Here is a 15,431-nt window from a genome sequence, read left to right on the forward strand (position 1 = left end):
AGGATAAGGATCACGTCCCATCCGGAAACTATAGGGCCGTCACGTCCGGCCCACGTGACACCTCGCTCTTTGCGCTATTTGGTTCTATCCCGTGCTTCACCGCTCTTTTCTCTTCGGTGTATCATAGCTTAAGATCTCGCCACCTAACCCTGTGGATTATCTACACCTACACTAAACAGGAAAGGGACTTGTTTTCCTTTCTCGATCGGAAGTGAGAAAGATGCAAAAGTATATATACTTATTATTTTTTATCATCGTGTAAATAAAAACACACAGACGGAGCACGGAAGGAATATATATGATGAGCGAATTAGTCATACCCGAACGAGAAGAAGAAGAAGTACGGAAGATGAACGAGAACAAAACCATGATTGAAAACCCATTGATGCCTCAACTGCCCGAAGGTATTATCATCGACATACATTCGAGGTTACCTCCTATATCTCTTTCTTAAAATTCAGGTGTGTATCAAAACCTTGGAGCATCCTATTTGATAACCCTAAACTTATTGCCATGATAAAATTTAACTTTAGTATCATGATTGTGTATGACAACAACATGTACTCTGTAGATAAAAAATCATTATCATCGTCAATATTACTTGATTGTATTGAGAAGATTCATTGCTTAGACGACGTTGAAGATGATTATTCCTCTAGGATTGGTTTACTTGATGGTATTGACGTTTTAATAATAATAACTACTCAAGAACTTGTTTTGTGGGTTGTTGTAATGGTTTGTTTTCCCTACACATTAATGATCGGGTGGATCATTTTAGTTCAAATTTTAGTTTATGGAACCCATTCACCGGGGACTACAAAGTTATACCGACTCCACCAGATGATCAAATTAAAGGTTATAATTCTGCACATGACCCCTCAAAATTGAAAGCGTATGGGTTTGGTTATGACTCAAAGAGTGATGATTACAAGTTTGTATGTTTTACAAGCTATCTCAAATTGAACCAGTCCGAAGTTAAGATCTATTCACTTAGATCGGGTTTATGGAAACGATTCAGACCAACTCAGAATATCCCTTGGTTACTATATCCGCGATCACCCAAGTACGGGGTGTTCATGGAGCATGTCATTGGCAGTCATCCTCTCCGTCAGAAGACTTAATTGCTTTACATATGACAGATGAGCTTGTTAGAGGAATTTCACAGCCAAAAACTAATTTCAAGAAGTCTGGTCACACTACATGTATTGATGTGGTGGATGGTGTCTTTCCATGCTTTATAGTAATGTAAACCTTGGTTTTGAAGTATGGGTGATGAAGGATTACGGAAAGAAAGACTCATGGACTAAACTTTACAGCATTCCAAAACTGACTTCACTTGAAATGGGAAGTTCTGGGCGTTTGAGAAGGATCAAGTGTTTCAAAAGTGCAGATATTCTATTGGAGTTTTGTTATAACAAACATGGGGCTTATCAGAAGGCTTTGGTTTTATATGATCCAAAGAGCCAAACGTCTACGACTTTGATTGAAGATGAGGATGAGTATATGTCAAATTCACTATTATTCTATAGTTATGTTAAGAGCTCGGTTTCAGTTTCCTCAACTACGGTTTCAGTTTCCTCAAGTTGCTAGCTAATTATGATGAAATTTTGTATTTTCTTTAGAAATATGTCAAGGCTATCCAAGACATTTTATTTTAATATTGAAGAATAAAATTTTGATCATTAACGGATCATTAGGTTTTTATATAATTTTTAATAAATTGTGATGGTCGTGAAACAAAATGGTTAGAAACTACTAGAAGATTTAGTGCATGTGAAACTTATTTTGGTTCCATCTATGTGAAGAAACTAAAATTATAATTTCATCCAAATCTGAAATTGACTTTATTAAGAACCCACAATTGGGGATACTTTCACAAACTTGGGGATATTCATTTAAAAAAAGACAATCATTATGAAGTAATTTGAAAAACCATTTATCCAGAAGTATTCCCCAAATATGTTAAAATTAAAATTTAGATTTTAATTTTATCTTTTGGTGTTAGCAGAAGAAGAACAAATTTGGGATATTTGAATGATATGAGAGATTCTAGTGATAATTTGATATTGAAGAATCCGCATCTCACCAAACTGGAGGTGCTTATATTGGTTTTAATGACTTCCAATTGCAACATTTTATAGAAAATTAAACTTTCATTCATAAAAAAAACCCTACTCATACCCTAATTCAAACCTAAATCTTCGAATGACCATTGAACCAATGTAGTTAATATCAGATATCGATTTATCTCGGCCGGGACCGATACACTGGTAAGACTTTATATCGGGGATAATATCGTATACGTGTAATATCGGTTTCAAATTTTAAGACTATAAATTTACAGCAGACATTTCATTCACACATTTTCTGTTAAGATATAATAGATACCATCAATTTTATCAAAAACACAAAAGGGTAACTTCAATAATTTTAAAGTTCATTGCCTAAAATGATATTGAGAAGAAAAACATGATTTGTTGAACTAAATTTCTGAAGAACGTGGTCTCTTTTCCTTTCACTTCTGTTTTTCGGCTGAAGAACAGTTCATTTTGGATCGAGTTTTAGAGATTTATCCCTTTCCTTTTATGAAAGACCTAAAATACCATTGATCTACCTAAAACGACTAAAAAAACCAATACCGGATTATCGTCGAAAATTTCGTATCGGCTCATACCGGCCAATATTTCGGAAAAATATCGTATCGCCGATATACTACTTCTCGTATCGCTCAAGAACGATATCCGATATTTCTGATATTGACTATATTGCATTGAACTAACAAAGAAGTTGGCACTGCTAGTAACCCGCAATACCGACTAACACAGTCGGTATTGCATTCAACCTAAATGCTATGCCGACCAACACACTCTGTATGTGCTCCGTGATGTGTGTTAAAAATCTAAAATCATGCACCTATCATTTCCACCACTTGCTTGTGTAAGGGCATGTATTTGTCCTTTTCTTCTTAGGATTGTATATCTTACATGTCGGAGATAATCATATATATATATATATATATATATATATATGTTTTTATAGTCAAAGGCCTTCAAAAAGGCTAATGATCCCCCTCAACTGTTGGAATGAGCCAAACATGAGTAACATATCAGTACATAGAAGAGTTGTTCTTCTTTGCTCATAGAGCAAGCTCATGAGCTACAGAGTTACAAAGACGCGGTTGAAAACTAAAAATACAAGCAACTAACTTAGAAGAGAAAAGTTGAATGTCCTTAAAAATTGCATCCTTACGCGAGTCTCCATCAAACTTTCCAGCAGAAAATTGGTCAATGAGAGATTTCGCATCACTCTCAACTATGATGTGACTGAACCGTTGCTCCAGGGCTTTTTTCAGAACTGCCCAGATGGCTCTGGATTCAGCTTCTTCGGAAGAATGAACTTCAAAGACTAAGAGGCACAAAAGGAAACTTTATTTGAGAAATCACACATCACATACCCTGCACCATTTTCTCCAGAGATCACATCAAATGTACCATCAGTATTGCATTTAATCCAACCAAGAGAGGGGGGCATCCATTTATCACAAATACCAACAGACATCATGGGGAGACAATAATATTAGGTTTCCTAATAAGGAGCATAGATCTATCCCTGGATAAGACAATAATATAGTTCTCAGACATATTTTGAAAAATAAGATTATTTCTAATGGTCCAGATGGACCACAGGATAACAACAAAGAGGCTTTGAGCTTCATCAGGAAGTTTAGAAACAACATCAGTTAGCTAAAAGATGAACCAGACAATGAAAGATTTATTTTGGAAAAACTGATTGTTAATGTTGAAATCAGAAATAAACCAAACCCTGCTAGCAAAAGGAAAAAGAACCAAAGCATGCATAATGGATTCATGAGGATCAGAACACCTGGGACAATCAACAGTCTGCATAGGCATTCTAATATGCAAAATAGTTCCAGAAGGCAGGGCATTTCTAACTGCTTTCCATAAAAAATCTTGAATCTTGTAAGGGATTCTAACTTTCCAGATTCGCATCCAAAGATTTTTATAGGGAGATGGCCTAAGGCTTCTGAGTCCCATATAGGCAGATTTAGAGGTAAATTTGCCATTCTTTGAAAGATCCCAAACCCTCCTATCAGGAGTGCAAAGCTGGCTTAAGGGAATGGTAACAATCTTCTGAACGAAAGCATTGTCAAAGTGGGTATTAAGTCTAGAAACATCCCAGTTTCTAGTGAGAGGATTAATAAAGTAAGACACTCTAACATTGGGGTTAGGTGGGATTAGGGGGTTTGGTGTAGCAGAACCCAGAGTAGGTATCCATTTATCACACCAAGGGTCAATAAATTGCCCATCCCCCACAATCCAAGAAATAAAAGTCTTAATCAGTTCTTTTATGGCATGCAAGCACCTCTAGGTCCAAGATCATTTATCAGTGCACTTGGCATTCAAGAAATCAGTTCTTGGGAAATACTTGGCCTTAAGAACAGTAGCTAACAAGCAATCAGGATTTTCAATAATTCTCCAAGCATTCCTAGCTAGCATGGCAAGATTGTTTAGTTCGGCCTTTATAAAACCCAAACCTCTTTTTGCTTTGGGGGAGCAAAGAATGTCCCAACCAAGCAGATGCAGTTTTCTATCTTTTGGGTCTAAAGTTTCCCTCCACCAGAACTTACTGAGATGAGAATCCATCTGTTTACAGAGGTGTTTAGGGATAAGAAAGGCACCCATTTGGAAGAGAGTAATAGCCTGGCCAATGTGTTTAATAAGGGTAGTTCTAGCAGCCTGTGATAAAAGCTTATGAAGCCAGACAGTGATTCTGGCATCCACAGCCTGTAGAATTCCCATATGAGTTTGGATTTTAGAAGCTTGAAAAATAGTAGGAGTTCCAAGATATTTCTCTCCCAGATCCCTGCTTTGAATATCTAAAATATTGGTCAAAAGAGCTTTCCTATGTTCAGGAATTTTCCTGCTAAACAGAATACCAGATTTTTCAAAATTTATTTCTTTCCCAAAAGCCAAATAATATTATTGACAAGAAAATTCTGGGCAGTGGCTTTAGAAAAAAAAAAGAGAATCATCAGCAAACAAAAGATGTGTCATTTCAGGGGCATCTTTACAAACCTTAATACCCTCTACAATACCCCTTTTCTGAAGATTATCAATGTAAGAGGATAGAGCTTCAGAGCATATAATGTGGAGATAAGGAGAAAGAGGGTCACCCTGTCTTAGACCTCTTTCTGGTTTGAAAAAACCAGTAGGACTACCATTGAGGAAAACAGAGTAGGAAACAGTAGAGACACATTGGTTTATAAGCTTGACCCAGTGGTGAGAAAGACCCATTTTAGTCAGCACTTTCTCTAAGAAATCTCATTCAAGCTTATCATAAGCCTTTGACATATCAAGTTTCATGGTTGTTATAACTTCAGTTTTGTTATTGTGATTGACATCATATATGGCTTCATTAGCTAGAAGAATATTATCAGAAATGCTCCTTTTTGGTATGAAGGCACTTTGATTTTGGGATATTATTGTGTTCATAAAAGGTTTAAGTCTATTAGCAAGAGTTTTAGAGAGAATTTTGTAAATGAAATTGCAAAGCCCAATGGGTCTGTACTGAGACACAAGTTCAGGTAAAGGGATTTTAGGAATAAGGGCAATATTAATATGGTTAAAAACCTTAGCAATATTCCCAGTTCTGAAGCAGGTTTGAGTCATGTCAATGACATCATCCCCATAATGTCTCAGTGTTTTTGATAAAAAAGGCCAGTAAAACCATCAAGTGCTAGAGCCTTTTTTCCTCCCATTTTAAAAACAACATTCTTAATCTCCTCGGGAGAAAGAGGCATATTTAGAGAAGCATTATCCTCATCAGAGAATTTGATGGGGAGGTCAGCCAAGATTTCCTCCTGAAATTGCTGAGGATGGGAAGAATAAAGGTTTTTGAAATAGTCTATGAAAGAAGTTCCAATACTATCTCTATCAGTTAGAATAGTATCTTGGGAATTCTTTATCCAGCTAATAGCATTCCTTTTCCTCCTATAGAGAGTGACTCTATGGAAATAGAGTGAGTTTCTGTCACCTTACATGAGCCAAACCTCCCTGGATTTTTCTTTCCAATACAACTCTTCTAAGTTATAGAGATACTCAAGTCTAGCTTTGAGTCTGGAAGTGGTATTGGTGTCAGTGGGATTGGAGACTTGGATCTCACCTAAGTCTTTTCTAGTGGTAGATATATTAGTTTGAATATTACCAAAAGAAGTTTTATTCCAATCTCTTAGACCTATCTTGGTATTTAACAACTTGGCTTTGAGTTTATAGGCTGGGGAACCCACCACATTGACAGACCAAGAGTTGGCAATAATGTGCATGCAGGTGGGTCCTCAATCCACATAGCCATGAAGTGGAAAGGTCTAGGCATTCAAATATCCTCATAGTTAAATCCTATATGCATGGGGAAATGATCATAAGAGTCCATAGGAAGGTTATTAACACAAAATTTGGGGCAAAGATCTTCAGCAATTTGGTTTATAAAACATCTATCTAACGTTTCAAGAATTAAATCAGGACCTTGTTGATATTGGACCAAATGAATCTAGGGCCAGAAAAACCAGGATCATGCAGGTTAAAAACAGAACAGAAATTTCTAAGATGTTTAAAATCAGAATCATTAACTTCAAGGTCCCCATTTTTATCTTCAGTTCCTAGAAGGGTGTTATAATCTCCTATGAAGAAAAAATGATCATTTATGGGAGCATTAGGTTGTAAGTATTGTTGTTCCCAGAAAGCAGGTCTTAAGCTACTATTAGGTTCCCCATAAACAAAGTGAATGTGGCAATTTTTTGAGTGTATGATGTCAGTTGATGTAACATATATGCCCGTCAATATTGATGAGATAACATTTAGGTGAATTTCCTTTTTCCAATCCAAAACAAGACCACCACTTCTACCCACACTAGGGACATTGAAAGTGCAAGGAAATCCCATATTTTTAAGTTTCCTAGCTGCCATATCTTTATCCATTTTAGTCTCAGAGAGAAAGATGATATCAGGGTTAACATTCCTACAAAGCAAACTAAGTTCTTTATTTGCTGATTTTTTTCCAAAGCCTCTAATGTTCCAAGCAACTATGTTGATGATGTTAACAGGAAATTGGTTTATAGTAGTATTGATGTTATCAGATAAAGGGTTTGAAGGAATTGAGTTTACCTGAATGGTAGAATCGGATCCACCACCAATAGAAGCACTGGTACCATCACCACTATTAGAAGTATGTTGGGAGGAATCGAGACTAGAACTAGCATCATTGAGAAGAGAATTATTGCGGACACCATTGTTGCTTGGGGAATTGTCAGCTGGTACATTATAGATCCCAAATGAGTTAAAAACTGGTTGGGTATTGAGGGAACATGTAGAAAGGTAAATGGATGGTAAATCCCCCAATTTGGTAATTGGAGGACACAGTTGAGCATAATTAGGTTCAGTAGAGGTTTGTTCTTCAGGGATTACCACTATACTTTCCAAACTAGAATTAGCTCTGGTACGTCTCCTTAAATCAACCCTGGGGTTAATTTTTCTTTTGAAATTCGCTAGAGCATCTTGTTCAGCTGAGTTAACTGTTCATCTAGTGATGATTGGATTGGTATTTGGAATAGCAGCAGTTTTGAACCTTCTTGATGAGTTTGTAGTACGAATCGGACCACTAGGGGTTGACTCAGAACCATAAATAGAAGCATCTACAGTAACATTTTGAGTGGTAACTTGCTTGAGAACAATTGGCAGGCCGTTCTCCAGATGAGTCAAATGTTGTTGAACAAGACCAACATCAAAGATCTTCAGGGTAGTGGATCTGTTTACAAAAGGACCCATCTGAAAAGTGTTTGATAAGCTCTTCAGAATAGTATTCTCCATTCTTTGATCAATAGTTTCTACTTTTCCTTTGTTGCACGCTTCAATAGCAGGTGATTCAATCTGTGTTTCTAGTATTATCTAGGTTTGTTGCAGGATAATATCAGTAATGGCAGCAGAGGAAGCGTCTAATTGCTTGATTGTAGAAGGAATCATTAGATTTCAAACATCTGGGAGAACATACTTACTGCAGGAAACATCAAGTTCTTTTTATCTTTTTCTGCTTCAACTTCCAAGCAGGACAGTTTTGATCTTTATGATCAAGGATGCGATAGGAGGTACAGAAATACCTTGGAACTATAATGTGTTGTAGATGGTGGATTTTTTTACAAGGGTAAAATCGTAAAACCATAATTATACATACTCCGGATCCGGAAATCGGATGAGTATTGAGACTCATGTCTCTCATTAAAGCATGAAGGCTGTTTCTCAGAGTATGTGTAGATGTGTAGACTCCCAGCTGAGGCCATGTCACATCTCATGAATACTGAGCAATTTCAGTAATTATTTCTGTATAGAATTGAAAGATTGGATGGCTCCTAGACAGCATGCCTGCTAGTATAGAGTAACAACGTCTTCAGGATGCAACCGAGTTTTCCCTGACTATATAGGAGAAATATGACACTCCAGCAAGTTCATATTGCTCAACTCTCGGATAATTAATGCTCCTGGACAGCATGCCTGCCAGTATAGAGCCATCAATAAATTATCTCTAATAGTAACTAAATATTCAACTATATTCTATGATTCTTTGAATGTTTCGTTACTTCAATTCATGGTTCTTCCCAGCAGAATTCTATGGGTTAGTAATAAATATTCAACGTACGCATCTGAGCATCGAATAAGCCTTGACTAAAATGGTGCAAGTGTACTTAGAAATAATGCACAAACCGTCATATGAATGCGCAAATGAGCATTTCAGAACACGAAGGAACGATGAACCTATGCAAAATAGGAAGAAAAATAAAAAAAAATATATTAGCAAAGGCGTCAGGGGACTGGGCTCACCAGCCGGACATTCATGCCGTGACCAGCCCCGTACCCAATTTTATATTTTATCATATTTTATTATTTTTCCCTGATCTCATGAAAATTCTCTCATTCGAGCAAATCGCCTTCGTTTCAAGGAACCTCTCAGTCCATGGTGTTTCCACACGCAAGGAAATAATAAAATTAGGAAAAGGTGGCGCGGGACCAAGCCCACTAGCCGGTCGGCCATGCCCTAGCCATGGCCGGTCCCACACCTCACGGTTCTTTATTATTTTACTATTTCCCTCATTCCATGGAAATTTTCTGATTTCATGATTTTTCCCTAAACTCATGAAAAATATTATAAAATTAGGAAAACCATGGGACCGGGCCCTAGCCAGCCGGTCATGCTCTAGATGGTCCACACGCCCCTTATTTTATTATTATTATTTGTTTTGTTTTCCTCATTTCATGAAAACTCCCTGATTTTAACAAACCTCTTTGATTTTATGAAAATTCCATAAAATCATGAAACTTACATAAAATTGGGAAGAGTGCTCTGGGACCGTGCCTGTTGGCCGGCCGGCCATGCCCTGGCAATTGTCGGTCCCACACTCCATCATTTCCTATTTTATTATTATTTTATTTCCCTAATCTCATGGAAATTCCCTAATTTCATAAAACTCTTCAGTTTCATGAAATTTCCCTCAATTCAGAGAAAATACATAAAATTGGGAAAAGTGCTGCGGGACCGAGCTTGCTAGCCGGACGGTCATGCCCTAGCCATGGTCGGTCCCACACTTTGCAATCCCCTATTTTATTAATTATTTTTCATCATCTCATGAATTTTTCCTAGTTTCAGCAAAACCCTGAATCCTTCATATTTTCTCAAAATGTTGCTCAAATGCGCACCGGAAAATATCGAAACTCTCAGGACTAAGACATGGACATTACGGTGACACGGGCACATCCCCTTGACCGACCAAGGGTGGCCTTGAGGCTTGCAAATATCCGGTCCGACACGTTTTAATGATTTTGACCTAATTTGATCAATTGCCCGTATTAGGTCCAAACTCTTTTCAAGCAATTAAGGGTTTGCTCAAATGACCATCAGTTGGTCCCACAACCACCAAGGTCCGGTCTCATGACCTCTTGGTCGGTCCATCATCTTTTCATAGCTAGGTTTTACTACATGTCGCTCACACGAGCATTATTTTAATAAATGATTAAACCAACATTTAATCATTCTTTCACCAACTGGTCCTCAAGAGACTTTGGTATTTTGATCATTCGAGCATCTGGGAATTACATGGTGGACTCATCATCCCATGTATCCGGTCCCTGCTTCGCTCTGCGGTTGATTTCAATAAATCATCAATTCATTAAAATTATGGTTTTGAATCCAGAGCTCTGCAAAACATAATTCTAAGCGGATTCAAATACTGATAATTTTATGTTGATCCCGTGATCAGCACTTTTATTCGTTATACTCGCCCAGCAGTCAGTATCTTATTTTTACTTTTTTCTTTGAAAGAGAAAGGGCAAATTAGATTAAAAACTAACAATCATCAAAGCGATGAATGTTAAAAGGTACAAAGAAAGAAAAAAAGGAAAAATTAGTCATGTATAACAGCTTCCCAATTACAAATTAAAGTACCCAGAGTAATTCCCCCAAAAAGCTTAGAATGAATGCTCCAATTAAACAACGTACACTTGACATAAATAATTAGTTGGTTAATGCTTTTCTTCTGGTTTTTAAATAACCTGTTGTTGCGCTCATTCCAAATTTTCCATCAGATTGCAAAAGGAAAGACACCCCAAATTTTCTTCCCCATATTGTTACTCTTATTATTTGTCCATTCCCAAATGTTAGCTTTAATATTTTCTGAGAAAACGCAACTTATTCCAAAACTATCAAGGAAGTATTTCCAAAGTTTTCTAGTCTCATCACAGTGGAAGAAAAAATGGGTTTGAGTTTCTTGAACATCATCACACAACATGCACTAATCTGAGTGTACTATGCCAGCCCTATATATCTTGTCTAAAGTAGGAGCTCCTTGATGACATCAAGTCCATACAAGAAAATAGACTTTTAAAGGAATTTTAGGGTTCCATACATGTTTATGAGGAAATGTAATCAAACCATCCACGTACGTCCATAGAACTGGAGCAGTTAGCTACAGAAAAATCTTGACCAAAACCCCACCTTCTAGCATCATTTTCCAAACAGTTGTGGATTGTAGAAGCAAAACCGTATAATAAGTGAATAAAATGAGCCACTTCACCAATTTTTGCTTCATTCAAATTCCTATTGAAATTATAATTCAAGAACCTTGAGCAGTGATTATATCTTCATATTGATAGTTTATAGATTAACGGGAAACTATCTTTTAAGACTAATTTCACCAATCCACTTATCAGACCAAAAGTGAATGTTCCTACCGTTATGAACTATAAGAGAAGTGTTTGCCAAAGTATAATCCCTTGATTTAATAATTCCAGCCCGTAAGGTATTACCCACATAAATTTTAGAAGCATTAGGGAAAAAAGAATCAGGATTACCTCCAAATTTTTCATTAATAATGCTAGAGCATTACTCGGTCGAACTCGCAAGTGTTACTATCTCAAGCTTGTTTGTCAAGTTTAGGTGATCAAAATTATAAGTCTTGATTTCTAGTCTACTTATAGATATGTCTCGGATTAAAATATAATGTGTAATTGAGCTTTAGACTTCACGGCGTTCATTGATTGAAGACGAAGATCTACTGATGAGAGCTTGGAGGAACTTCATCAACAAAGGTATGTGGAGACTAAAATTTATCTATCACTCAAAAGTCTATTTTATCTCCTAATGAGACTAAGTCGTATAGCTATATAGACTTTAATATTATACACATTTGTTATTTTGAGCTGAGTTTAAAGCACTTATCTATTTCTCGAAATACGAGTTGGAAGCTTTTTGCTTTAGCTACGTTAATCATATTCTTGACGAGTTTAATTGGAAAAAATCTATTTGTTGGAAACTAAATAATAAGTCAAAAGATGATCATGTGAAAATTTCCTTGAAACATCTTACATGATTTGTGTGAGATAGTCATTTGGTGTCGTCTAGGAAAGTTCCGTATTGACCATTCGATCACTTGAAAATTACTTATAAGCTAATGATATGTGTGAGACAGCCATTGCCGTCTTCTAAGGATGCTTCAATGATTGAAATTGGAGTTTAGAACAATTAACCTTTGTCTGGATACAACAAAGTATGCATACCAGTATGCAAACTGTTTTGGTATGATCAGGTCCGGAAACCTTGTCTACATACCAGTATGCGAATGATTTTAACATTTAAAGTCCGGGAACCAAGTTTGCATACCAGTATGCGAACGTTTGTACCTGAGTTAGGTCCGGGATGGTTGTTTGAGTACCCGTTTGCAAACGGCTGGACAAGACCAAGTCCGGATACTATAATTTGCATACCAGTTTGCAAACTTAGTTGGTTAAGTTCTAAAATTGGTTTAGTGCGATTCTCATAGTCATGAACAAAAACATTAATAAATTAAGGAATGCAATCTTTGCAAACCATGGTTTAATGTTCGTGAATTGATTTATGTATAAGTACTTTGTACGATTACGAATCAATCCGATTTTGTTTCAGTTGGTTCATATATATTTCTATGAGATAGTAAACAATTGAACAACTCTATTAGTAACACAATTAGATTTATTTGATTATCTTTCATGACTGATTGATCATCATATCTGATCTATAAGTGTTATGTTAGAGCATAGCTCGGCCGACCTCGCATGCGTTGTTATATCAAGCATGTTTGTCAATGTTAGTGATCAAAACTATGAGTCTTGATTTCTAGTCTACATAGATAAGTCTCGGACTAGGATAGAAAAGTGTAGTTGAGCTCAAGGACTTCATGGCGATTCATCATATAACGACGAAGATCTATTCAAGGAACCGTGGAACTTCATCAACAAAAAGGTATGTGGAGACTTGAACTTATCTATCACTCAAAAGTTTATCTCTTCTATCTCCTACTTTTTATGAGACAAAAGTCGTATGCTATATAGACTGGATCATACACATTTTCATATTTCGATCCGAGCATATCTCGCCTATCTATATCTCGAAATCATGTGTTGGTAAAGCGTTTCGCTTTGATACGGTTTATCTTCACCTAATGACGAAAGTCATAATGTTTCAATCACTTTAAAAATCGCCTTGACGAGAAATAGTGTAACAACTATATAACGTCCTCTAAGAATGTTTCAATGGTTGGAATGAGAGTTTAGGTCAATATAACCAATGATGGATATAATCATTGTGTGGTAACACATATGTGCATAAGTCCTATTCCTTAATCCGGAGTTTGCGAACTTTGTTGATTGAGAGAAACCGGAGGAATTGGCTTTTCCAAGTCCGCGAACTGACGGAAGTTCTCTTACCGAGAATTTTTTCTGGGATTTTCCAAAAACTCGTTTGCATGTTTAGTCCGCGAACTGGCGGAAGTCTCCCGAGATTTTCTGTTGAGTTTGGAAAACTCTGCCGGTTGTCTTAAGTACGCGAACTTGTTTGCGTACTTGACTGGGTTATGATCTAAAGATGTCCTCTGAACATGAAACTTAAATTACTAAGGAATGCAGTATGCAAACCGTGGCTATAAATTTCATGAGTCGATTCAAATCGAATCGAATCATCTTTGTTTCAATTGTGTCTTGTGTAGTTACATAAGATCTCATAGCAATTGAACAACTCTCTAACTAGTTCATTTGAGTCAATTGAACTAGTTATGGTGAAGAACAACAAGGTTAATATGAAATGCTCATATGGTTAACCTTTTGGGTTACTATGTTGAACCAACATACACGTACACGTTTGGGCACGGTTTTCACAAACCCAGTAAACGTATATCTCAAGTGTGTGTTACAATCTAAGTTTTCGATCTAACGGTTGAGAAATATTATCTTGAATCCAAATCAGGTTTTCATATAACAGTGAATATTGATTGCTTTGTACCTAAGGCAAAACTCTGATTTGAATACTATATAAAGAAGACATCTAGCATTAGGCAAAACTAATCCCCACACGTATGTATGATACTAGTGTTCTCGCTAGAGTCGATTCTCCTTTAACCTTTGGTTTTCTTCTCTAAAATCAGGTTAACGACTTAAAGACTTCATTGGGATTGTGAAGCCAAACCGATACTAATTTTATCGTAGTTGTGTGATCTGATCTTGTATCTTCTATCGTACGAGTACAATCTTATTGATTGTCTTGAGATCGTGAGAGTTCTCCGATAGGCAAGATAAAGAAGTCACAAACATCTTCGTCTCACTGTTTGTGATTCCTCGACGTCCTCTTGTTTATACAAGTAAGACTATTCTGAGGTGATTGATTAATCTAGGATGTTCTTCGGGAATATAAGACCGGATTATCAATTGGTTCATGTTCACCTAGATTTCATATCATAAGACGGAACAAAAACTTAGGATTCTTCTGTGGAAGATAGATTTATCCTTTGATAGACTTTTCTGTGTGAGACAAATTTGTCTATTATCAAGTCTGCGATTTTGGGTTGCAGCAACTCTTGGCTGTGGGTGAGATCACCTAAGGGAATCAAGTGCGCATTATCCTGCTGGGATAAGAGGCGTAGTGAGTACAATTGTACCTTGAATTAGTGTAAGACTGATTGGGGTTCAACTATAGTCCAGTCCGAAGTTAGTTTGTAGTAGACTAGTGTCTATAGTGGCTTAATACAGTGTGTATTCAATCTGGACTAGGTCCCGGGATTTTTCTGCATTTGCGGTTTCTTCGTTAACAAAATTCTGGTATCTGTGTTATTTCTATTTCCGCATTATATTTGTTATATAATTGAAATAATACAGGTTGTGCGTTTGTGATCATCAATTGGAAATCTGACCTTTGGTTGTTGATTGATATTGATTGATCCTTGGACATTGGTCTTTGGTACCATCCAAGTATTCCTTGTGTTTGATTAGGACTCGTTGATTTCTATTAGCTTGAGTAATATCAAAAACAAGAGAGAGATATTAACTCCTCGAGATACTTTTATCTAGATTGAGTCTGACTATCTAGTTGATTCTCTAGCAAAGTATTTCGAAGTTAGTCCATACATATTTCTAAGCGAAATATTGGGTGGTGTTGCTAGACCCCCGCTTTTTCAATTGGTATCAGAGCAGGCAAACACATTAAAGACCTCACAAGTCTGTGTTTGTAGCGATCTGACTCTATGGACAGAGGTGTTATCTCTATTAACGTACCACCAGTCTTCGATGGCTCTAATTACTTAGGTGGAAAATTGTTATGTGAGCCTTCATCCAGTCGCTTGATTTTCAATCATGGGTATATGTTGTCAACGGCTATGATGCGCCTGTTGTTGCAGGTGGAGACGTAAATGTTCCCAAGAATATTGGTGAATATAATGCTTCCGAGATTCTTGCTGCAAAGAAGAATTCTGAAGGGTTAAATGCTATCATACATGCCATTACCCCAAGTCTTCAACACCATGTGTCTAATCGCACTAGGTCTAAAGATGCTTGGGATATCTTAGAAAG

At 36.8% G+C, this 15,431-nt stretch overlaps 1 protein-coding gene across 1 annotated transcript; it reads right to left on the reverse strand.

The window, feature by feature from the left end:
* Window positions 1-4,397: 4,397 nt before the first annotated feature.
* On the reverse strand, window positions 4,398-5,315 carry LOC113331363. Its single transcript, XM_026578075.1, has 2 exons — window positions 5,062-5,315; window positions 4,398-4,941 (listed from the first exon to the last, which is right to left on the reverse strand). The coding sequence occupies exons 1-2, from the start codon at window positions 5,313-5,315 to the stop codon at window positions 4,398-4,400; spliced, it is 798 nt and encodes a 265-aa protein (XP_026433860.1).
* Window positions 5,316-15,431: the final 10,116 nt, after the last annotated feature.

The sequence above is a fragment of the Papaver somniferum genome, unplaced genomic scaffold (genome assembly GCF_003573695.1).
Source record: "Papaver somniferum cultivar HN1 unplaced genomic scaffold, ASM357369v1 unplaced-scaffold_125, whole genome shotgun sequence".
Lineage (NCBI taxonomy): Eukaryota > Viridiplantae > Streptophyta > Magnoliopsida > Ranunculales > Papaveraceae > Papaver > Papaver somniferum.

What these genes read in the sequence shown, in the direction of transcription:
- LOC113331363 (XM_026578075.1), bottom strand. Translation starts at nt 5,315, where the DNA reads ATGGGTCTTTCTCACCACTGGGTCAAGCTTATAAACCAATGTGTCTCT. An exon ending in CCTGAAATGACACATCTTTT is followed by an intron (nt 4,942 to 5,061) that starts GTTTGCTGATGA and finishes TCTGTTTAGCAG; the next exon opens with GAAAATTCCTGAACATAGGA.